Here is a 24757-nt window from a genome sequence, read left to right as displayed (position 1 = left end):
TTATTTGGTTATTATGTTTTGGTATGCTCCTCTTGTTTCAGCTCGTTTAATCAATCAATTTTCAAATTTTTATGTAGCACCTTATGTTGGTGCTCATTTTGGACAGTACAATTCTGCCTTACGAGACTAGTGACTGCGTATCATATATTAGTGGTCTGAATGTTCTGAACGGACTGATTTTAGTACCCCCCCCCCCTTCCCCTTCAATATCATGTCCTGAATGTTCTGATATTTCCTACACCCCTGCTACTATGGATGCAAAATTGCAATAGAATCTTGCTGGATGGAAACGAATGGTCTTTGATTCTTGAATGATCATATCGTGTTTCATTGTTGGTACTCGAATGATTCATCATTGTATAACAACTAACAAGCTAGAAGTTGCTGTTTTCTGGTCACCATGTCACGGAAGAAAGCAAAAGATGTTCCTAACATTTCAGCGAGTCATAATGTATTTATTTGCAGGTTTTGATACAATGGATTTGCACACATCTTAAGGGTAAGGTATATGTAAGCATGTTCCTAGAAAAGATGAACAGCTGCTTTGCAGTTACTCCCCCCCTAATCAAAATAGATGACACCGTTGACTTTTGATCCTGAGATTGACCGTTCGTCTTATTCAAAAAATTAATAATTTTCAAAAATATTATTTATGACTCAGTCCATCATCTAAAGAATTTTAAGCATGATTCATATTTTTTCTTTTTGCATAAATTTTTTAAATAAAATGAGTGGTCAAACTTGTAATCAAAAGTCAACAGTGTTATCTATTTTGATACGGAGGGAGTATTTCGTATTGCCTTAGTCCAAACTCCACCCACAAATGCAAGGATTTATGAATTTCAAAATTTATCCACAAATATAAGAATTCCTGCCCTAATCCACCTATAGGCAGGATTTAATACTCGATTAGGGGGTACATACGTCTTTTTCGCTCTGCTCAATTCAAAAATCCAGAAGTACTAACATTTGATTTGTGGATGAAGGGAGTACCATTTGATGTCATTATTGATGCTAAGATGTGAGCTTAATTAGAACAAATCGGCAATCAATCTCAATGAGTAACACGAGCTTTGCTAATAATCAATTTTGAGCTATTTGGAAACGCATTAATCTGGTAACATGAACTTGCTAATCAACAGAATTTGACTTGTACCATACCACATGACAGTGCCATCAATATGTTAAGGAGATCATCACTTCCGAAAGAATTTGAGAAGACGTTTGACACTACAGAGCACAATGTCAGAAATGGTTTTCCTTGTCAGATGGATCTATTGGATCATGGAAATTCTTTTGTGTGGAACCTCAGCGGTCGTCAATAGTCCTTTCTTCAGTATTTCAAAGGGACTACGCTATTAACGTGTATGCTATAAAGGAACTTCTCATCTACAAGGCGTGTGTCTCAAGAGGGGACTTTTGTCTCCCTTTTGTTAGGCTAGCAGGGGTCCTTCTACTACGTGTCGTCAATAAAGACTATCGACAAGATCTTTGAAGCTAAAAAAAGCTATACTTCTGCTTTAAGTTCTTCAGAAAGATTTCCGTATCATGGAATATCTTGACGATTCGTTACTTCTTATGTAAGCAAATTCTCCTCAGCTCGTGTAGATATTGAGCTTTCTCCATCTGGTGCTGTCACGACAAGCATACACTTAATTGACAGCTGGACTCAACTTTGGGGATCATCTGAATATGCGCCAATGCTAGGAGATTCCACGAAGCAAGTTTTAGTGCGGTTATGTATACCACTCAAGCGCCCTGCAATGGATCTGAAAAGGTAAGGTGGAGACACTCAAATCATCTTTTTTTTTTTTTGAGTGCAGCACAAGTGTCTCACGTCGGTTTGCTATTGGAATTCACAAACATGCTTCATATGCTGCAAAAGGCAAAAAGCATCTTCAACACTACTTCTTTATGAAAACATTATACATCTGCTGGAAGCTAATGGATGGCTTCAACTTTTTACGACAAAATCGGAAGCATTGCTTCTTGGAATGTGCCTTTCATAAACAAAATTATCGTGACATTTGCACAAGATAAAGGAAGATCATCAACTGCCCCCCCCCCCCCCTAACACCCACACACACGACCCAGCACCAATTTCAGCATGCCTTAACAGATGTATAGTTCTAATTTATGTCCATCCTTTGTTAGTTCTTCTATGCGTGTGTTTGTCGATGCCATGCAAATTGTAATATATGCGTTCGCTGATGTAGATGCATTGCTATTGTACATGATGATTGTGTGGAGGACATGGCTGTCAAATCCTGAATCATATCTGCTCTAGGATGTACCCAGGAATAATCAGGATGGACTCGTTGACCTACTAGAGGAAAATTTCATCAATGATGTGTAAATAAAGAAATCCATCACTGTTGACTCTAACAAAGGTGATGATTGTGGAAGACAGATGGCAGAACATGTTAAACTAATAACTCAGTCAAAAGAGATCAATGATAACTGCCCACATCACAGATCATAGTCACTAGGGATCGCTAGTGACTCCCAATAGTGATGGCTTGCATTGGTCGTCTCATATCATGAGACATGAGTCATTAGTGATCGAAATGGCTCATCATTTTTACATGTCATTAGTATGAGTGATGCCCCTCATCATTCATCTAGGTGATACTCTGCGCGTTGCTGCAGAATTTCTTAAACAAAATTTTAAGGTGTGATGGCTTGCATTGGTCGCCTCATATCATGAGACATGAGTCATTAGTGATTGAAATGGCTCATCATTTTTACATGTCATTAGTATGAGTGGGATGCCCCTCATCATTCATCATTACTAGGTGAAACTCCGTGCGTTGCTGCGGAATTTCTTAAACAAAATTTTAAGGTGAAATTTGAAAGTAGTTACTAAGGTGATTGCATGTCAACATTCTTTTGCATGGATGCTATTAGTCAGAAAATCGGTGGAAAATACAACTAGATGATCCTAGTGGGTGGTGATGTAGCATCTAATATAATGGGTTCATTGGCGGATGCTGCCTAGAAAATTAGGGGGGGGGGCTTATCCACCTCATCATCACAGAAAATCGGTGGAAGGCATAAATAGATAATCCTAGTGGATGGTGATGTAGCGTCTAATAAATGGGTTCATTGGCGGATGCAACCTATAAAATTAGGGAGTGAGGGGGGGGGGGGGGGCTTATCCACCTCATCTCTAAAGTCATTTGCTGGATGTACAGATACACATGTTATACATCACAAATTCATTGTAACTTTTTTTTAGTAATTTGCAAGAACAAATCCAAAAAGTCTAGTAATGCATTGTGCAAGACAATGTGAAACCATCATGTGGGGAGCTCTCTTCTATATAGCAGCAACCATCCTTTGATCTGAAGTTTCAACTAGTGTGAATCCCTCATCCCAAAACAAGTTTTGCAACATATGGTCCTCCTAACTTGGAACTACTCTAAGAAAGTAAAGCAACACAAGAGCAAGAGCAAGTATGAAATGCGGAATTGTAAAGATTGTAAAGGAAGTGATGAAGGAGAAGCAAACTCTCGACATGAGGATCTACCCCATGGTATCGGTAGGCACTAAGGCACCATTAATCCATGTTGTTGAAGCACTCACTAAGAGTATTGCTTCTTGGTCACTAGGTATCTTTTGGGACACCTCATGACTTGGCACAAAGGCTCACACCAAGTTTTCGGTCACCTTGGTGCCGACTCCACTAAGGAGCTTCTCCACCAAGGGAGGGGGTCTCCACCACTACTACAGAAAAACATAACAGTGACCTTCAAAAAGGCCCTCGGAGATGGGCAGGAGAAATACGGTCATTTTTATTAACCGAGGCGGTTACAACAACCGTCTCGCCACTACAAGAAATGTGGTGATCTATGACGAAAATTTTATGATATTTTTAAACAGCGTCACAATTGCACACAATCCATGACAATTTTCAGATTTTCATCATGAATTTCAAGGTATGGGCCCTAGGCCCAAAATTTAGTGACGATTTATTGAATTCATCATAATTGAGCCCACAAAACATGACATTTTAACATTAATGTCATAGAAATAGTCATAGTTATTTTGACTATATTTTGACATTCATCATCTTTTTCAAGTTATTGCTTCTCTTATTTGATGCTTATTCAAGCTATGCTCTCATTCATGGTATGCTAGGCGTTATTTTTTTAGTTAAATTATCAGTATGGCTTAAAAATAAAATAAATGAGCTATGCTCTCATTCATGGGATGCTAGGCGTTATTTTTTTTAAGTTAGTATGGCTTAAAAAGGAGTTAAATTATCAGTATGGCTTAAAAAGAAAATAAATGAGCTATGCTCTCATTCATGGGATGCTAGGCGTTATTTTTTGGGAAGCTTATGAACCAAAAACATGTTGCCACACCAATTTGTACATTTTTTGGATCACATTTAGATATTATGGTGAGTATTATATAGTACTTTGGAAAAAGAATTTTGAATTGTCCCTAGAAGGCAATGAAATTTTTTCACCTATCTCTTGGACATGGTCTGCAATGAAACATAGAAGCCCAAATATAGTTTTTGTACAATTTTTCATATCCTATTAGATGTACATGTAGTCAATTTAGAACTAATTTTGATAACTGTAAAGAAATTCATTTAACACATAGAAAATAATAAATCAGTTCCAAAATTTTTGAAACTTCTATAAAATACCCTATATGTAGTCTATTACATATAAAAAATATATTGATGTATATAAAATAATTATTTTTATATATTACTTCACAACAGTGCAATAAAGCAAAAAAGAAAAATAAAGACATTAAATGGGCCAAAAAGTTAGCTTGGGCCGTTTTCCATCAGAGTCCAGCTTCTTCCGTCCGTTCATCTCAAATCCAACGATTCAGATTGATGTGTAGATGCTTAAATAGGCTGGCAAACCCTAGCTCCGTGCCTCCACCGCACCAGTCTCCACCTCCTCCTTTGCCTCCACCTCCCCTTCTCGCATCTCCGCCGCCATGGAGGCGTCGGCGGCCAGTGGTGCCAGCCCGCGACGGTCGCCTGCCGGCGGTTCCGTCTACGCCGGTGAAGCCCGGATCTGTGGAGAGCACACCACTGGAGGCCGCGCGCTCCTCCTGTCCCCTTCCTCCACTCCCTTCTTCCCCACTTCCCCTGCTCATCGGCACCAAGGTCGTGAGGTCGCACATGCCGGCTGCCGCATTCGCCGGCTTCCGGTGGCCAGTCACCAGATCCGACGCCCCTTGTCCCGGATCCATCGTCTATGGGCCCGGGGTGTCCTCCCTGTCATCGGCGCTCCCCGTGGGTGGGTCTCGTGGATCTAGCGACGGCAGAACGCGGCGGTGCGTAGCTCCCGAGGGCGGGTGTGCGGAGCTCCGCAGCCCCCCCCGACTCGCGGAGCTCCGACACAGGCGGCTTCAATCCTGGGCGGAGGCCCCCTTCCATGGCTGCGGCGCACGGGGCCCTCTCTTGCGCGACGACGATGCTGGTGCGCGTCCCCCCTCCGATCCAGTCAGAGGGGCTGTGGTGCTGGGAGCTGCATTGGCTCCAATCTATGCAGGTAATTCCAAGAGACCAAGGGCGATAGGCAGTTGTTCCTCCGTTACATCTGTATAGCTGCATACTGCTAGTTGTTCTAGACTGCACTTTTCTTGTTGGCCAGATCTTCAGTACGTGATTAGCCCTGGATGTGGGGTGTTGCTTCATTTTTCCTGTTGTTCAGATCTGCATTAGGCTAGTGCAAGACTGTTAGTAGCATTGTTTTTTTATTGTTTTTTTATTGGATAGCATGTTGCCTTGAATCTAATAACCTGTCTTCCCCTCATCTGTCGGCTTTGTCACTGATTTCAAGTCAAGTGCTCAACCATGTTCTGCATTGTCTGAATGTGCTGCTCATTTTTGCTGGACAGTTAACTACCAGCATGTTGAGCCCCATTTTATGTTCTCCTACGACATGCTGTTAAGTATCTTTTACCTCCAGGCACCACTATAACTCACTATATCTAGTGCCCAATACAGATAGGTTGGGACTCAGTTGTGAGAATGAGTGCTCATTCACCACTGTACTGAATCCTTTTTTTTCTCTTCAATAATACATTTGCCAATACATGCTGTAAGAAGTTTCTGAATATTTGAACCTTTCTTGTCCTTACACATATGTGCTGACCATCTGGGAGGGCAGCTTCTTCATGGCCTTCGGTGCCGCACTGCTCACCCTTGCCCTTGCCTGGCTCCTTGTCGACTCTTCCCTCGGGAGCATCAATGCTCACGTCGAGGTATAATGCTTCCAGACTACTGCATTTTCTTTCTCCAAACATTGATTGATGAAAATTCTGTGTACTAGTGCTGAAATCATGGATTGTGATAACTGGATGTCAATTAGCACATCAAATATCTTGTTGCCTTTTCTGTATACGAGCATTTGCTTTGAATGAATTTGTAAGCACTATTTTGCATTCTATGGTTTAGTGAATAGTTTGGGCACGTTCAATTTGGCTTCTGAACCATTAGCAGGTTTAGTGAGGAATTGTCTATTCGGTAGTCTCTTGCAGCTCGTATTTATTGTTTATTCCGATAACCAATTTGATGCAAGTAAACTGATTGTTTTTTTTTCTTCTGATACACATTCAGTAGAGTGAAAAACCTAAAAATGAAAATATGTTAAGCATGACAACCATTAACAGTTTGGAAAGATCTAATAGTGCCTTTGCTTTTTTTCCAATAGTTCTGTATGCCCAGTGTACTATTATTGGAAGTCCTAGAACTGAACCATTCGTCTAAATAATTTATACTGTTACTGCTGCTATATTTCCTATCGAGCCGTACTTAGTTTCTAACATAGAAAAAAAGTATACTGTTACAGCTTATTGTCTATTTGCTTGTTGAACATGTTCAGATATATCACATCTAGTTAGAACTAATATGATAGTTTGGTGTGATTTTTTCTGCTTGAGCTCCGGTGCTTTATAATCGACTAGTGCATACCTTTCATACAAAACACTCTATACATATGATTTGTCTGAATTCATTCCATCTTTGCGCAGATGGTACAAATATTTTTTTCTTCAAGTGCTTCTATAGTTAGAGTTATCTATGCCCAGCAAAGTCCCCATATTTTCTTATCTTGCAGAATACTTAAAACAATTCAGCTAGTTTCAGTATTTTCCATCACAAATATTGCCCTTTGATTAATTATTTGGCAATGTGCTCTTTCCATGATAGGATGAAATGGAACAAGGAACAAGCCCTGTGAAGAGATTGGAAAATTTGAGGCAAATGCTGGACCTTTTCTATTTTTGTTTTTGATGTGTTGCTTTTGATACTAGATGACAACATGTAACTTGCTATTTTGACGTGCTTTTCTCAATGTAAATGAGATATATTTGATTTTATGCTGTGGTAAATGGGCTGAATATTTTAGTATGTTTTCTGGTCTGAAATGACAATTCTAATAAAAGGGTTGAAAGCTAGGCCAAATTGATGTGCGGAAGCTTGTATGGGCCGAAAAAAATGGCCCAAGTTTTAAAATGGGCCTATTAATAAATGGACTGCGAATGCAATGTCATTGTGCATATCAGCCGCCACGTTGGCACCACTCATTGCCATGTCACTGGCCATGTCATTGACCAAGTCAATTTACACGTCATCATTGTTATCCATGTCATCGCCAAGTCAACAGTCATGTCATCCTTCATGTCATCAATGTGTGACATGGCAATTGAATTCATGACAAAATTATACTGTTTGTGACTTTTTTTTGTCATAGAAAACGGGCTTGGGTTGGGCTTTAGGGGCCCTGGGACATTTTATGACGGTTTCAAAATGTCATAGATCAATCAATTTGTGATGAAATTTTAAGGAACGTCACGAGGTGTAATTTGTGACGCTCAATACATGACGCAATTTGAGATCGTCATAGATACTGTTTTGTGACGGTTTTTTAGTAATCTGTGACGAAATTTAATCGTCATGGATCAACAGATTTTTTGGAGTGCGCAAAATATATCAACCGAGGCGGGCACTCCTAAAATGCCCGCCACAATTAATATATATTGACCGAGGTGGTCATTTTAACGTAACCGTCTTAATTAAACTGAGCCGGGCATTGTAACTCAACTGTCTCGATAACTCAGGCTCAGCCGCTAGCCTGAAAGGCTCAATTGCGAGCACACATATAATACAAAACTTTAGGGTTTCTCACACTCATTCCTCTCCTCCCCAAGTTCTGCCTGCTGCCCCTAACCTCGCCTCCCCTCTCTTCCCTCACAGGCATGAATGCCTTGACACCATAGGGTAGTAGATCAAGGGGAGCGGCGGTGGCGGCTCACGGGGAAGCCGGCGCACACAAGCAGACGTGGGGAGCTACGGTGGTGGCACACGAGCAGGCACAGGGAGCAGATCCAGAGGCAGTAGGCACGGGTGGCTACGGTGGCGCGTGAGCTCGTCGACGCGCTCAGCGGGCTCATTGACGGGCTTTTTCTTTTGTTTTAATTTTTTATTTGATTAACCGAGGCGGGCAGCAATACGCCTCGGAAAATAGGTAATTTACCATGACCTTTAATCTGAGGAGGTTGCAAAAAACGTCCCGATTAATCATTTTTGCCTTCCTTAAGATTATTGTAGTAGTGCACGTCTCCCACACAAAGTTGTCGTTGCCGCTCCACACTAAGCCAGAGGGTCGAAGACTTGCCGGCGAGCCACTAAAGCTCCAAGGGGCTGGCACACCAAGAATACAGATTTGGTTCACCCTAGAACCAAATACAAAGGCAGAAACACCTTTTTATCTCACTCACTCTAGGTGTAACCTAGTACTAACACTCTCAAAGCATGTACTAAAGCCTCCGGATGTGATCAATTAACACTAGGGGTGGCTTGAAGGTCTTGTTCAGTATCTATTATTTTCATCTGAACTACAGCAACCTCAAATGGCCTGGAGGATGGCTTATATAGGCTAGGAACTCGGACATAGCCGATACCTAGCTACCATCTCCTGAAAAAGCTTAAAGCGTTGGTTAAACTGGTAGACACCATAGATTTAACCGATTACTCTAGGCATGCATGCTAGCCTTTGGATCCCCTTCTGCTAGGCTAACTTTTGCTTGCATCATTTGCACCAACGCAAAGAACTGACACCCGTTGGTTCAACCGGTGCTGAAAAAATTTCTCCCAAAACCGCTTCTGTCGCCACACGTGCATTCTGAGTAATCAACCGATGTTTTGTCGGTTCAACCGACGCCTTCCGTCGGTTCATCCGGCACTGAAGTTTTTCCTTCACTTGATCGTAGTTGCAATTCTTCCATGCACCAACCCTAGTTGCAATACTTATTTGAGTTCTTTCTTCGTTTCTTGCTTTACTAGGACTTGTGTTTCATCCATGGGACCTAAGATAATTCACTTGACAAACTTACTTACTCCCAAAGATCATGTTGTCAGACAATCACCAAAAAGTCACAGTTATGGCCTAAATGGGGCTATGTTTCTTACAACAGCTTCTCCTCCGCATAGGGGGGAAATGGTAGCAGTGTGGTACCAGCCGCTGGGTAGCTGATGCATGCCTCTGAGTGCTGTAGCAGTGGATGTATCACAATAATAGAAAGCGATGTTTGTTTCAGCTGCAGATTGTGAAAAGCAACTAGTAGCCAGGTTAATTAATCTGACTAGCTATTGTATACGGTATATTGGTATTACAATCTGGGTGTCTATTTAAGTTTTGGATTGTGAATCTAGCAACTGCAAGCTGAACTAAAATACGTCCTAAGGCAGGTAAAGCTCCAATTCTGTGTGCTGCATTACTCTATAATATGGATCCACTATCTGCATGTCTGCATGCGTTTTCTCCCATACTCACTCCCAGTGGAGGCAAAAGGTGAAGGCCACTAAAATTTCCGCACACATTTGTTATGTGCTGTGATTTCTTAATTGCTTCAGTATCAATTCACATTGTTACTTTCGTATCCAACAATGATTGCCTTTTTACTTACTTACTATACATAGTAGTAAAACTATTTGTTTTTCCATGCTAGATCGTCCTTCATTTGACCGGCCAATGCAAAGAAAGTTTGTACCATGTGCAAAGCATTCATGCATTCCTGCTAGGAAATTTCGGAAACGGATAGCTGGAAGAACACCATAAGTAGAACAACATCTTGTCACTTCCATACGACACTACACTAAATTTTTTTGCCAAACTCTACGGAGGAGAGCTAGAAAACTGTTGTGGGGATGGAGGGGGTGATGGTGAGCACTGCAACGGGAGCAATGAATTCATTGCTCTCCAAGCTTTTCAAGCAGCTCAGCTATGAATTCAATTTGTTCAGTGGGATCCGTAAGGAGATAGAATTTCTCAAACATGAGTTGAGCTACATGAATGCTCTGTTGCACAAGCTCGCAAACATGGATGATCTTGATATTCAAACACATGTGTGGAGGAACAAGGTGCGTGAGCTATCTTATGATATTGAAGATTGCATTGACATCTTCATGCATCATCTCGGTAATAATGATGAGAAGGCTGGCTTGGTCCATGAAGCAACTACAATGTTTAAGAAACTTTGGGTGTGCCACCGAGTCTCGAAACAAATTCAACAACTTAAGGACCGTGTTGTGCAGGAGAGTGAATGGCGTAAAAGGTATAAACTAGATGAGGGGCCATCTAACCCTAGAACAATGGAAATTGATCCCCGGCTACCTTCATTATATGCACATGATGAACAACTTGTGGGAGTGGATGGTCCAAGGGACACTATCATTCACTGGTTAATTGGAGATGAATTTGAAGGTAGAGGATCATTACAACAACTCAAAATATTGTCCATTGTGGGGTTTGGGGGTCTTGGGAAGACAACACTTGCTAACTCGGTTTTCTGTAAAATTAAGGACAAATTTCACTGCACAGCATTTGTTTCTGTGTCACAGAAGCCTAATCTAGCAAAGATTTTGAAGGACATACTTTCAGCAATTGGAGCATTCATGGGTGATCCAGATGATAGTTTACAAACATTGATTGACAACATCAGAGGACACATTATGTATAAAAGGTATTGTGCATTAGTTTTTTCTGTACTACTTTGCACTGCATGTAGCTGTGATTTTTCTTTGTATAGCCAGCAAAGCTTTTTAATCAAATTATCTTAGTATTTCTGCTCAGTTGATTGATTATTTATCTGTCACACCTCGTGGGCATAAAACTTAATTCTATGAAAACATAATAATATGCCACTTTAGTTGTATAAACACTATCAGTTCCTATTCCTTGTTTGATGCAAAATTCCACACCTGTGTAATACCTCAGGCTCTAGCTAATATATATGTTAGTGTAGAACGGATGTTCATGCAGAGCAATGGTTTGGACCAACCGGGGTGCTGTCAATAGTGAGAGTTTGTTGTTTGTGTTGTTATGTAATCTTTGTGTTAGTAAACTAGTTGAAGCTCCAATAGGAACTTTTTTTAATATGTGAAAGGAATGGATGCTCGTATGGACTAAGAGGAGACGGAAGTAAATTACGACAACAAAAAACTTTAACATATTGATTCAACTAATTCACAAAAATACTAACTAGAACATGACTACATATACAACTATTGTTCAACTACACTACTAGTCTACTACATAAAAAAATTGTAGGGACAATGAAAACCGTATTTGTAAGGGCAGCTCCATGGTCCGCTTCTACTTTCCAGAGCTAAAAGTTGGATAGGGCAGTTCCGCTACCGCCCTTGGAAATAAATTATTAGGAGCGGATTGCAACATGATCCCCACCTAGAAATCAATTGTTGGGGAGGGACCATAACATGAACTTCTCCTAAAAATTAACTTCAATAAATCAGAAAAATATCAGAATAACTAGAAAATAAAAAATATTGTACACAAGTAACCACCAATGTTGCACAACATGGTCACAGGTCATTAGATTTCCATATGCAATAATATGCATGTGTGTTAAGGTGAGTTCTAACATTTGACATGTAACCTCATGTGAACATTCCTCGCCACTACAACAGACAACATGCCATATGCTATTCTTATGTATTAACTTTGCATAAATTTATTTTGAATATTTGGAATCCTAAACGTATCAAATAAAAAAATCAACTAAGTTTTAGATCTCTATTAGTACTAAAAATTTGATATAATGCTTGTCTGCATCCGTGATCATTTTAAAATTTTTAAAAATTTGAAATCTAAAAATATAAGAACCTATAATAGTTTTTGAACAATTAAACAATCTCAAATGAAATAGCTATCAACTATGAAGTTTTAGATATCACCAAGATCTATAATTTTGACATAAAAGTGTGTATTCATCCGAGATCATATGAAAAAGTTACGAATTTATTTCTTGGGGTGGGCCTACTTATGAACAACCCCTAGAAGTCCATTTCTAGAGGTCCATAAGGAGAGGCCCACCCCCTAGAAAATCGGTCCGTTGATAGGGTAGGTCCGTGTTTTGGTCCACCCTTGAAAATATCAATGATATATGAGGAGTGGACCACAACATGAATCGAAGCTATAAATCAAATTTTAAGAGCGAATCTGCTACTACCACAGGGCACCAAGAAGATAATAAGGGCACATAAACTCTTCATTCCACTCCTAAAATAAATCATGGTGCTTCTACAAATTGTTTTTGTAGTAGTGCTAGAATGGTTTCACCCATCCAAATGGAGTATTAAAACATAAAGCCAATACTAACAAGAACTACTCTAAAGTGATGTTTGGATATAGGAAAATGAGGGGTGGGATATGGGATATGATTGTTTACATAAATCTCTTCCAAATTTTGGACTCTAGTTTTGGGAAATAAGGGGAACTAGGATAGTGATATGATGGTGCTTTAGTCAATTTTTCAATCTTTTCCCCAAATCCAATTCCAGACAACCAAACATGGGAATGGGATAAATTCTTTAATTCCGAATCCACAACCTTCATAATCATATCCCAGTATTATACCCCTATTGATCAATATTGCTTGCATAGCAGCCACAATTTTAAAGAGTATCGGTGAAGAATCTATGTTGTGCTAATGAAGTCGTAAATTATTTTGCAGATATCTTATTATAATTGATGACTTGTGGAGCATCCCGGCATGGGACACTATTAAATGTGCTTTTGTAGAAAATAATAATGGTAGCAGAGTTCTTACCACTACGCGTATTCAAGATGTTGCTATAGCCTGTTGCTTTCCTTATCATCGCCACACATACCAGATGCAATGCCTTGATGAGCTACACTCAAGGAGGCTTTTCTTCAATAGGATATTTGGTACCGGGGATGGTTGTCCTGAGCAATTTAGAGAAATTTCAGACGACATGTTAAAGAAATGTAAAGGTGTACCATTGGCAATTACTAGTATTGCAAGCCTTTTGGCTAACCAGAGCCTGCATGTTGCGACTTGGGAGAAGATATGTAATTCACTGGGCTATGCGCTGGACACAAACCCTACACTGGAATGGATGAGACATGTGCTAAATCTCAGCTACAATGATCTATCACATGAACTCAAAACATGCTTACTATACCTTGGTGCATACCCAGAAGATCATGCAATTGGAAAGTTTGATTTGGTGAGAAAATGGATAGCTGAAGGATTTATTCGGGAAAAGCATGGTTTAGATCTTGAGGAAGTTGCTGAGAACTGTTTTAATGAACTTGTCAACAGAAGTATGATCCAACCTTTCTTTGATGATTCCGATGAGGAGTGGTCATGTCGAGTTCATGATCTAATGCTTGTTCTAATCATATTGAAGTGTAGTGAGGAAAACTTCACCACCATAATTGATAGGCAATTTAAAATGAATAATGGAGCATCACAAGTTCGTCAGATAAGTCATCAGTCCAATAACAGTAACATAGCCCTGGTACTGGAGAAGATGAGTCTTTCACAAGTTCGGTCATATAATTCCTTCCCTGCAGTTGATTATACGCCTCTACTTTCGAAGTTTGAGCACTTGAGAGTTTTGGACATCGACCATGGCTCATATGCAGCGCCAGAATCTGTATGCTTTGCTTTATCTGCTATAAATCACCTATTTCTTCTGAGGTACCTGAAGGTCAGAGGCTTTCGTTTGGAGCTGCCAGAAAAATTTGGGAAACTGGAGCATCTGATGACCCTTGACATATCACGGGGAAAGTTGTATCCCAGTCACCAATCATCGGATTTTACTTCCCTGTCATCGTTGAGGCACCTTAGTCTCTCAATTTTTGGACATGGTGTAGTTCTAAGAAATGGGCTTAGCAAACTGTGCAACCTACGCACTCTGTTTCATTTTGATGTCAGGACAAATGCTGAAGACTGCATCAGAGACCTCGGCGAGTTGGCCAATCTAAGGGAGCTCAGTGTATCTTACTCCAGGCCATTTGGTGTGCAGGATAATCCTGACACAAGACTACTAAAGTAGTAAAGTTTGACATCCTGGCAACCTCTCTTGACAAGCTTGGGAGCAGCAACCTCCGCGACCTAGACATTGTCGGCTGTGACTCCAGTGCAACCCCAACACAGTTCTGGGACAAATGCTTCACACGCCCAGGGAATCTGCAGAGGCTTTGGCTGCCCAAGTTGCCACTGCCCAAGGTCCCAGATTGGATGGTGCATGCCGACAGACTGGAAAATTTGAAGAAACTAACAGTCCAGGAGCTCAGGCGCGATGACTTCCTGGTTCTTGCACAGCTGCCCTGCCTCATGCACCTGTTCCTAGAGGCTAAAACAATCCCAGAGAGAAACACCATTGTCCAGTCCAACACATTCCCCAGCCTGAAGAAATTTCATTTCTGGTGTGAGCTATCACGTGTGACCTTTGAGCCGGCCGCAATGCCGAGGCTACAGGCTCTGAGGATAGCACTCGATGGTTGTGGACAGGGTGCAGTGGAGCCGCAAGAGGGCAGTCCAGTTGCTGGGATCCAGCACCTTGGATGCCTTGAAGAGATCTCCCTGGTTATGCATGTCAAATGTGGTCACGGGCCCAGCATAGAGTCTGCGTGGCACCCAAGAAGTGAAGCCATACGGATTCATCTGGAGTGCAAAGAGTATGACCAAAATGGGCATCGGGTGAACACTGGAAGATGACTGCAGGCGTCTGATGAGGGTTGGCAATCAAGCGCGAAGAATTGCCACTGTGCCAGGCCTCTAAAGAAGGCGAGGAAATGTATTTCCGGTCTTGATTCGAGCCTTTCTGCTGCAATCTTTTACCCTTTTCTTTACCATGACATGCAAATGTTCACTCTGTACCTTGTCTTGATCCGGATTTGCTGCGTTGTCATCAAAATTGCGGGGCGAGATTTGAAGATGACATAGCTGTATTTGCATCGCAATCTATATGAGTAAATTTTCTAATTAACCTGCATCTTAGTAGCACTGATACATGCAAAATAAGCAATGTATCGTCAAAATGTATTTCTAAAATTGGGCGAGGTTCAAATCTATGTCTCCCAGAAATCGTCCAATATCTTCCAGAATTTCTGCCATTTTTCTTGGTGATCACAAATTTTTACTCAAGGGTATTTTTGTTGATCCACTCAAGATAGATGATTCAGCCTGATATTTGTGCAATTGTGCTTTGAAAAGGTAACCAATTAAACAGAAACAGAGGTTGCTAGTGACGATACTTCTCAAACGACCTCTCCATACGATGATCAATTATGTGGTCATATTGTCATCTAGGATTTAGAGGAGGGCTGTGTTCATTTATGTGATCTGCAAGCCATGCTAAGAAACAAAAATAAAACTCGTTCAAGGAAAATAATGAAAAAAAAGGAGAAGCCCGTAGTTTAAGTGCTGACACGCTTCTTTCTCTTTACATAATTGTCACATATATCACTCACTTCTTTTCGTCAATTATATAGGACTGATACATACAATTACGAAAAAAATAACTACATGAATGGTTAAAAGTTTAGTTATGGTGCGTGCCATATATGCGACATGATGGCTTGACCAATGCTAAATACCGCATAAATGATAATTAGTGAGTCATGCCTCATGTACAGTTTACACTTTCTTTAAGAAATACAGTACATACGCAGATGCTTACATGTACACGCACACTAACCCTTATAACTCCATGCACGGAATTTTACATTCACGAGCATCTCCAAGAAGCTGAGCTAGCAGATCCTCAAGATGAAGTCACCGCTGGCGACTCGCTACCGACCCGAACCAAATCTCAACCATACATATCGTTATTTTTTATAATTATAGTTATATTAATCCTATATAATCACTTCTTGATATTTTTACGGTGCAAGTGCTAACAATGTTTCAAGTCAAGTGTTTCGATTCAAAAGTTAACATAAGAGTTTCAAACAAAATTAAAAAAAACCTGATTAAGTGGTTTCGATGACTATGACTATATAAACACATAAAAGAGAGATTTGACGATGTGAAGGGACGAGAGATGAGTTTCAAAGTCAACGTTCACTACTACACAAAATATTTGCAGGGACAGGTAAAAATATATTTTTAGAGGTGGGTGCGGCTGCTTCTAATTTTCGCAGCTAAAAATACCATTTTTAGGGGCGGGTAAAACATCCGCCCTCTAAAATTAATTTCTATGGGCGGATCATGGGCTCACCCGCCCCTACAAATCGATTTGTAGGGGCGGGGGAGCCTATGACCCGCCCTTACAAATTATTTTTTGAGACATGAAAAAATTAGAAAAAAAATGAAAACAGCAAAATAAAAAAAATCCCTGCTAATCGGCCACCACCAGAAGCCCCTATCCTACCGAGATAGAATTTTTTTGACGAATATCAGCACAATCCTACCGAGATAGAATTTTTTGACGAATATAATCCTACCGAGATAGATAGAATTTTTATGGCAAATATATGCACACTTGCGTAAACCAGGATTTGAGCCGTCTACCTCAAGCCTCGCGCGAACCTTCCTTACCACCACACTACACAATCACTTCAATGGAGTATGTTATTCTTTTATATTAAATCTAAAATTAATTTGTAGGGTCGGGTGATGCCTCCATCCGCCCCTACAAATGAATTTTAGGGGCGGGTGATGCCCCCACCCATCCTTGCAAATGATTTTTAATTTTATTCTTGATGCTTTTTTAATTCAAAAAATAGCAAAACACATAAAAATGTGAAATTTTTAGCATAAGTCTATTGTGATCTATAAAACTAGGAAAAAATATCAAAACCATATTTTTAGCGTATGTAATAGCTAAAAGTGTGAAATCATAATGTATAACTCACTCACTCTACTATCTCAGACAATTCAAAGCTAATTTAATGGTTTTCACATCCCTAATCACTTTATACGCTGAAATATAATTTTAATATTTTTTCCTAGTTCTATAGATCATAATAGGTTTATGCTAAAATTTCTCTTTTTTATGTGTTTTTCTATTTTTTGAATTAAATAAATTTCTAGAATAAAATTGAAAATCATTCGTAGGGGCGGGTGAGGGGGCGACCCGACCCTACAAATGGTATTTTTAGGGGCGGTTCACCCCCTCACCCACTGCTAAAAAAGAGTTCATTTTTAGGGGCGGGTGAGGTTTATGGGCGGGTCGATTGGTACAATAACTTCGCTCTATTTGTAGCAATGAGTTAAATTTTGAGCCACCTCTAAAAATGTCAAGGCATTGCTACAAATTATTTTTTAATAGTGGTTAAAAAATGGAAACTGTAACTACGTAATTTTTGAATCCATTTTCAATCAAATCATTTTACTTTAAAATGGCGTTGTCACATAATCACATTGAACTCTTTTATGTTGGATTTCTGAGAGAACGAGAAGTGAGTACTGCCGCTGCCGCTGACCCTCCACTCCTCCAGTCGCCGCTTCCGTAGGAGAAAACGGAAAACGCGAAGAGGACGCACGCGTAGCGCGGGTGGTACGAGCGGCGGGTCGGGAGTTTGACTCCTGGGCCTCACCGGTGCCTAGTTTTTCCAGGTTTTCTTCGGCCTCAAGCACAAATGTCCCACAATGGTCAGTTTGGCGTGCCCGTCAAGCCCATGGCCTACATGACCATGGGTATCTCTCAGCCGCGTGTGTGTTCTCGAGTATAGGTTGTACTTCTAGCTAGCGCACTAGAGGGGGTGTGTGTGTGAGTGTGGTGTGAGTTGGTGCGTGAAGTTCAGATACTACAACTTGTACTTAAAGTATTGAGATGTAAAAAAAACGGAAAACGCGAAGAGGGCCCATCCGAGGCTGCGGCTGGTGAAGGACCCCCTGAAGGCTCGATCAGTGGCGATCCAGGGCTGAGAGTCGTAGGGAAGCGTGGTGGCGGGGGCGGTGAGGGCTGAAGGGAGTGGCTGGAGCCTGGAGGGGGATTGGTGTGCAGATCTACCCGAATAGGCTCTATTGCTCCATCTGCATCGGGCCTTCGAGCCCCTCCGACCGCCCTTCTACCAGGTAATCACGCCTTGGGAAAAAAATGCCTTCGTTTTCTGGATTTTCTGTGTTAATTAATTGGATTAGATAGGGGGATTCTTTCGGTGTAGCTAGCGTCATGCGGTTTTGCCTTGGTTTGAATGCATTATTGAGTCATTTGCCTTCCTTCGTTCTGTTAAGCTAATTATTGGACAATTCTGGAGAAAAAAGGAGAGACCTGAATGGCGAATGTGAATACAGTTATGCATTATATTAACTAAGCTTCTGGTACGCCATTATAAATTTGAAGTTAAAATATTCCCTTGGAAATTTGCTGTAAGGGCATTGAAGTAGAAAGAAAACCTACAATTTCTGGTGCATTACACATGATAGCAGTATCTTACTATTATTAATTGAAGGCTCCTTTGAAGTCTTCACGTAAAACCACCTAGGATCCTAAATGGATACTCTGTAAAAATAGAGAAATCCTACAAATTCTCACAAAAATCAGAAACACCCAGCAATCAATCCAACAACTCTAATTATAATAACCATCGGATCAGTTATCTTTCCAAATAAATTACCCACCTCTGTCATTATGAAAATAGACTAAAGTAACCCTCTAAACATGTATCTAAATTACCCACCTCTGCCATTATAAAAATCTAAAGTAACCCCTAATCTTTGTGTAAATTACCCACCTATGCCATTATAAAAATAATACAAATACCCCCCTAAATTTGCATATAAATTATCCAATTTTGTCATTATTATTACAAGTTAAATTACTCATCTTAATCTAAATTATATAATTATAACAATATATTAAAGTGCACTAATATAAAATTCTAAAACTAATTGGAGGCTCTTTGGAGTCTTCACATGAAGCCACCTAGGATTCTAGGTGGATACTCTGGAAAAATAGAGAAATCCTACAAATTCTCACAAAAATCAGAAACATCCAGCCATCATTCCAACAACTCTAATTATAATAACCATCGGATCTGTTATATTTTTTAATAAGTTACCCATCTCTGTCATTATGAAAATAGACTAAAGTAACCCCCTAAATATATATCTAAATTACCCAACTCAGCCATTATAAAAATCTAAAGTACCCCTCTAATCTTTGTGTAAATTACCCACCTATGTCATTATAAAAATAATACAAATACCCCCTAAATTTGCATATAAATTATCCAATTATGTCATTATTATTACAAGTTAAATTACTCATCTGAATCAAAATTATATAATTATAATAATATATTAAAGTGCACCAATATAAAATTCTAAAATTATTATTTCTATTATTTCTATTATTATTATTATTATATTATTTATATTATTATTTATATAAAAATAATACCCACGATATATGTCACCATATATTCATGTATGATGGAAGAGATAAGAATATCAATTCACAAACAAATAGTTTAACTAGATATATAGTGAATATATATGGAGGTGCACAAAATAAAATCTATTGTAACTAAATAATGAAAATATATATTTTAGAGTATGTGTTAGAATATTTAATAGATGAAAATGATATGAGATAGCTAATTATAATTATTAACCTTATTCTTATATTAATTCTAATTAGCCCGTGCGGGAGCACGAGTTGATAGACTAGTCTGTATCTAATTATTCATCATAGGGGACAATTGTTGTCAGAAAGGAACTCTTACAGAAAAGCCAAAGGAAGATCTTATTCATCATAGGGGACTATAATTCCCAATGTTTCTTTATTATACACATTAGTATCTTATACAAAAGAATTGAATATAAGTGAAGCAATGACCCTGAGAATTATGATGCCAACCATGTGTATCCTCATCCAGAGTTCAAGGTATGCAATAATCACATAATATGCTGGTCCTCCGAGCTCTGTAATATAATATGCTGTAAAAGCATAATATGGTAACAATCCTAGTTTTCCCCCAAAAAAGATGATACGTATAAACTTTAAGAACTAAAAGGCAATACTTTGATACAAAAACGATGATAGGATGGGACTTAATCACATATTAACACAGACCAGGTGACTTACTAGTGTACATGTAACATGTGGCACTCTTAAGAAAAAAAAACTCATCCGTATCTTTCATAGTACATTTTTGTATCAGCAGTGACATAATGGCAAGAAAAATGCTTAAGCACTTAATCGTCGCTATGCTTTTCAAAATGTCTGCAAGTGAAATGATACTTGTTAGGCTGAGACAGTTTGACTTGAAATTTTCAGAGAACAAGGTAAGCCAATGCTCCTTCTCTGACCATATGGAATTATATATCACTCTCTTCAGCCATAAACTGTAGCATTTGCATTACTCAAGAAAATAACAGCATACATAAGGGCACTGACTTCTTAGTATGTCGTTCATTAATAACAAAAAAAATTAATAGTAATATGAACTACGTGATCTTTGTGTCTTTGGGTTTCATCTCTAACCTACCCCAACTCGCTTGGATAAAAATCTATGTTGTTGTTGTTGATGATGAACTACATGATCTCCTAATGCTAAGATAGTGAGTTGACTAGTAATACAAATACTAAATCTGCCTAGTCATAGGAAACGTGGTCAAAGGCAGCGTTCCTTGGAATGTGGTCCCTGTCACTGGAACGTAGGCACTGATAGACCTATGTAGAGGCGACAGACGTGGGGTATTGGAACCCCATGGTCATGGGAAATTTCTTTAAGATGTGTAGCACAGTTGTCCATCGGTAGTTTAAGTCAATGAGCAGTAATTGATTGCACCCCCCTCACTCAATACGGATTTCTGCCACTGAACGTAGGGACATTTTCTGCTTGTAAAAAATGTCTTGCAAGTAGGTTTAACCAGCGTTTCTCAACCCCATTCTTGACTGCATTGGCCCAGGAACATTGAGTTGTGACTATCCTCTGAATAAGTGCCCCAAAACTTTTGAGAATCTAACCAATTGTGCTCAGTGTTAACGGTGGAAATTAATATAGCAACCTGCTACTACCATGAGCTGTATGGTAATGCTATGACCGGCATTACGTATGCCAAGCGCCATAAAAGTGGCTAGATGAGCCATGTTGAGTAGCAGGCTTGAAGGCTTAATAGTTTTCTGTTTTTGACCTTTTCATTGGTAAAATCCTTGAGGGTTATAAATGGTGGGGAGCCCTAGCCACCTCCCTTACCCCCCTCATTGCTCCATGCAACGCGCGACGGCGTCTCGCCGACGCCATGTTCCCCTAACTCTCGCCCTCCACCCACACACTCGTACAATCTACGTAGCTGATCTGGAGTTCTTACTATTCTGGTATTAGCGATGTCAGGTGCTCCTCCCACCCTACTTCAGCCCCCTTCATCTGTCGTGGCGACATTCACCGCGCCGCCGCCGCCATAGATGCAGTTCACCGCGCCTGCTGCTGCTTCAGGAGCAGCGCCCGATCCACTCCTCCAGGCGATCAAGGATCTCTCCCTAGCTGTCCGCAACATCTACGGCCGCCTGGCGGCCATGCAGGCAACACCATCACCCCAACCCTCCATGCCACCAGGGTTTCCTTATGGGATGCCAGGCTTTGGATCTACTACGTGGCCACCACAGCCGACGCCGTCAACAGGACCTGTTCCGATCCATCTGATGAGCATACCGCCATCTCCATCCTCAATACCGGACTCCGTCTTGAAGTCGACAGGGCCGGTATTCACCATGTTGAGCGTCCAACCGACCCTCACGTCCGCGCCAAATTCCGGAGGACCAATGGCGCCACATGGTGCTGCATTCGGCGGCGTTCCAAACGGACTTCCACTCCACAGCGGCAGCCCTGCTGGCTGAGATTGGCCGGACGAGGCGACCCTCCTGGACTGCGCACCGGGGTACTCCATGCACAACAGCGTAGGGTCCCACCCGCCGCACTACTGCAAGCTGGATTTGCCAAGTACGATGACGCCGTGGGTCCCTTGAACTGGCTCAACCACTGCGAGCAGTTCTTCCGCGACCAGCGCACCCCGGCGTCCGATCGTACTTGGCTCGCATTGTACCATCTGATTGGCGCAGCTCAGATGTGGTACTATGCTTTCGAGCAGGACGAGGGACGGTTGGAGCGGCGTAGTCAAGGACTCTGGTACAACTGTGATGAACCATATGAGGGCCATCAATGTCAAAGGCTGTTTTATTTGGAGTCCGCCAACTATATCGACTATGGCAGCCAATCCGACATCATGGACACTGCTGCCCCACCCAAGGATACGATCGCGTAGAACGATGAATCCATGGCAGCCGCTCAGCCCACCGTCTCCCTGCATGCCCTCACAGGGATTCGGATGGACAACACCATGCGCCTTCCGGTGTCCATCCATGAGTGCTGCTTGGTGGCCTTACTCGACTGCGGCTCCACCCATAACCACTGTAGCACCGACACGACAGCAAACCGGCGTGTCGGTGTTTGATACCGTGTCCGACAGCGACACGCCACCGACACGTCGCCGATACGTATCGGCAGAGTATTGGCAAATTCAACTATAAAAATAAACATATTTAATCGTCAATACTCCATGGACACAGCGTCGATGCATCTCAGATGGCAGCTGGCGACAGTGTCGATGACCTCCGTAAGCAAAGCGCCCAGGAAGGTGGGCCCCGTGAGGGACATGACCTCGTAGAGCACGGCGAGCGAGGTAGAGGTGGCGGCGGCACCGGCGTCCTCGGAGTGGACAGCGTCTAGGAGGGGCCGTAGTGCAGTGGCGGGGATCCACTCTTCAGATTGATGTGCTGCTGGTGCCGGCTTGCTGCTCGCCCGCTCAGATCGATGCACCGCCGGCACTGGCCTGCGACTGCGAGCAGGGGGGCGGGAAGCGGGCAAACAGCGAGCGGGAGTCGGAGCGTCCTGCTCGGAGCTGGCCTACGGGAGAGAAGGAGGGGATGACGGTAGCCCACAGAGCATGGGAGATATGGAGGAAGCAGCGGTGAGTTGTGCGAGTGGGACAAATCGAGAGATTAGGAGGTGGCGGCGCCCTTGTGAGTGTGCGGGGGGGGGGGGGGGTGGGGACGAGCTGAGGGAGGGCCTTGGCATTGTGGGTTGTTGGGCCAAATTTTAGAACTTCCATGTTGTTTAATTGCTGGCTGAAGAAATCATATATGCCGTGTCGCCGTGTCGCCATTTTTTGGAAAATGGTGAATCACTGTGTCCGACATGTATCGTGTCCGACACACGTGTCGAAATCGGTGCAACATAGCCCATAACTTCATCGACGCAGAGCTCATGCGCCGCCTACAGTTGGTGACAGTGCCACACCTGACCATTCGGGTTCTAGTCGCCAATTGTGACTGAGTACCCTGCCATGGGGTAGCTCGAGGCGTCACCGTCACCATTGGAATGGAGGAGTGCACCATCACCTGTTTCGGCATCGACCTCGTCAGGTTCGAAGTCATCCTCGGTGTCGAGTTCTTGCGCACACTGGGACCCATCCTATGGGACTTTGAATACCTTTTTATGGCCTTCAACCGTGGCGGCCGGCGCTTGCTATGGAAAGGGCTGGGCTCGGACAAGGATGACATCTCAGAGCCGTCCACCAAGGCTATCTCCACAACCCCCTCATGGCCCTTTGTAAGCATCTAGGCCCTCTAGGTATGTTTCGGTGATTAATGACAACTGTTATTGTGACTAATGAGTTTATGCAGCTTAATGAACCATTATTGCTCATTTGGTCATATGTTAAAGAGGCCCCTCAATTTCATTATTCAAAAAGGCGATCTCGGTATTCAACTCAATATATATCAAGACTAAGGATCTTTCTAGTCCTAAGTGTCGTAAGGTTGAGAAGGACACTTAGGTTAGTATAGGTTTTATAGTTTTGTAGTGATCGCACTATTAAGAGGGGTTAAGGCCAAGTAACTTGAGCATGGACATGGTCAATTAAAAATGGATGCACACTATGGTCACTCAGGTTCTAAGAAGTTCAAATAAGTGGTTTTCAACTTATATCTCAAAAATATTTGGATTTCATTCAAGACTCAAATCAGAAAAAGCAAAATCAGAAAAAGTCTATACACTGGTTTAACCGACGACTCCATTTTTCTATACGTCGGTTAAACGCAGTTAGCAGAGTCTGGACAAGTACTTACACCGGTTAAACCGATGATATTTGAATTTAACATCGGTGTAGTTGTCCAGAAGGTTGGTTTTCCAGTGTGTTTCAAGGTTATATACACCGGTTAAATCGACGATATTTGAAATCAACGTCGGTGCATTTGTCCAGTGAGTTTGTTTTTTCAGGGATTTCAGAAGTTATACTCACCGGTTAAACCGACTATGGATTTGAGTTAACGTCGGTGCCATTGTCCAGAGAGTTGGTTTTCAGTTGATCAGTGGACAACTACACTCACCGGTTAAACCGATGATACGTCGGTTAATCTGCCCGAGTTGTAACGGCTAGTTTCCAAAAGGGGCAGTTTGCATTCATCGGTTAAACCAACGCTGACAATTGGAGG

At 41.5% G+C, this 24757-nt stretch overlaps 1 protein-coding gene across 1 annotated transcript; it reads left to right on the top strand.

Annotated features, from left to right (window-relative positions):
• Positions 1 to 10186: 10186 nt before the first annotated feature.
• Positions 10187 to 15027, top strand: LOC120667883. The gene is made up of 4 exons (XM_039947873.1): positions 10187 to 10742; positions 10860 to 11001; positions 14242 to 14302; positions 14398 to 15027. Exons 1-4 carry the CDS (start codon positions 10187 to 10189, stop codon positions 15025 to 15027), a joined length of 1389 nt encoding a protein of 462 aa, XP_039803807.1.
• The last annotated feature ends 9730 nt before the right edge of the window (positions 15028 to 24757 follow it).

The sequence above is a fragment of the Panicum virgatum genome, chromosome 3N (assembly GCF_016808335.1).
Source record: "Panicum virgatum strain AP13 chromosome 3N, P.virgatum_v5, whole genome shotgun sequence".
Classification (NCBI taxonomy): Eukaryota; Viridiplantae; Streptophyta; class Magnoliopsida; order Poales; family Poaceae; genus Panicum; species Panicum virgatum.
Note: the sequence above shows the minus strand (reverse complement) of the source record. Positions and strands in the feature narration are given on the sequence as shown.

Excerpts from the sequence above, each read along its gene's own strand:
- LOC120667883 (XM_039947873.1), top strand. The coding sequence starts at position 10,187 with ATGGAGGGGGTGATGGTGAGCACTGCAACGGGAGCAATGAATTCATTG. Across the intron at positions 11,002-14,241 it reads GGACACATTATGTATAAAAG|GACAAATGCTGAAGACTGCA; the intron begins GTATTGTGCATT and ends TTTTGATGTCAG. Across the intron at positions 14,303-14,397 it reads CCAATCTAAGGGAGCTCAGT|CTTGGGAGCAGCAACCTCCG; the intron begins GTATCTTACTCC and ends TCTCTTGACAAG.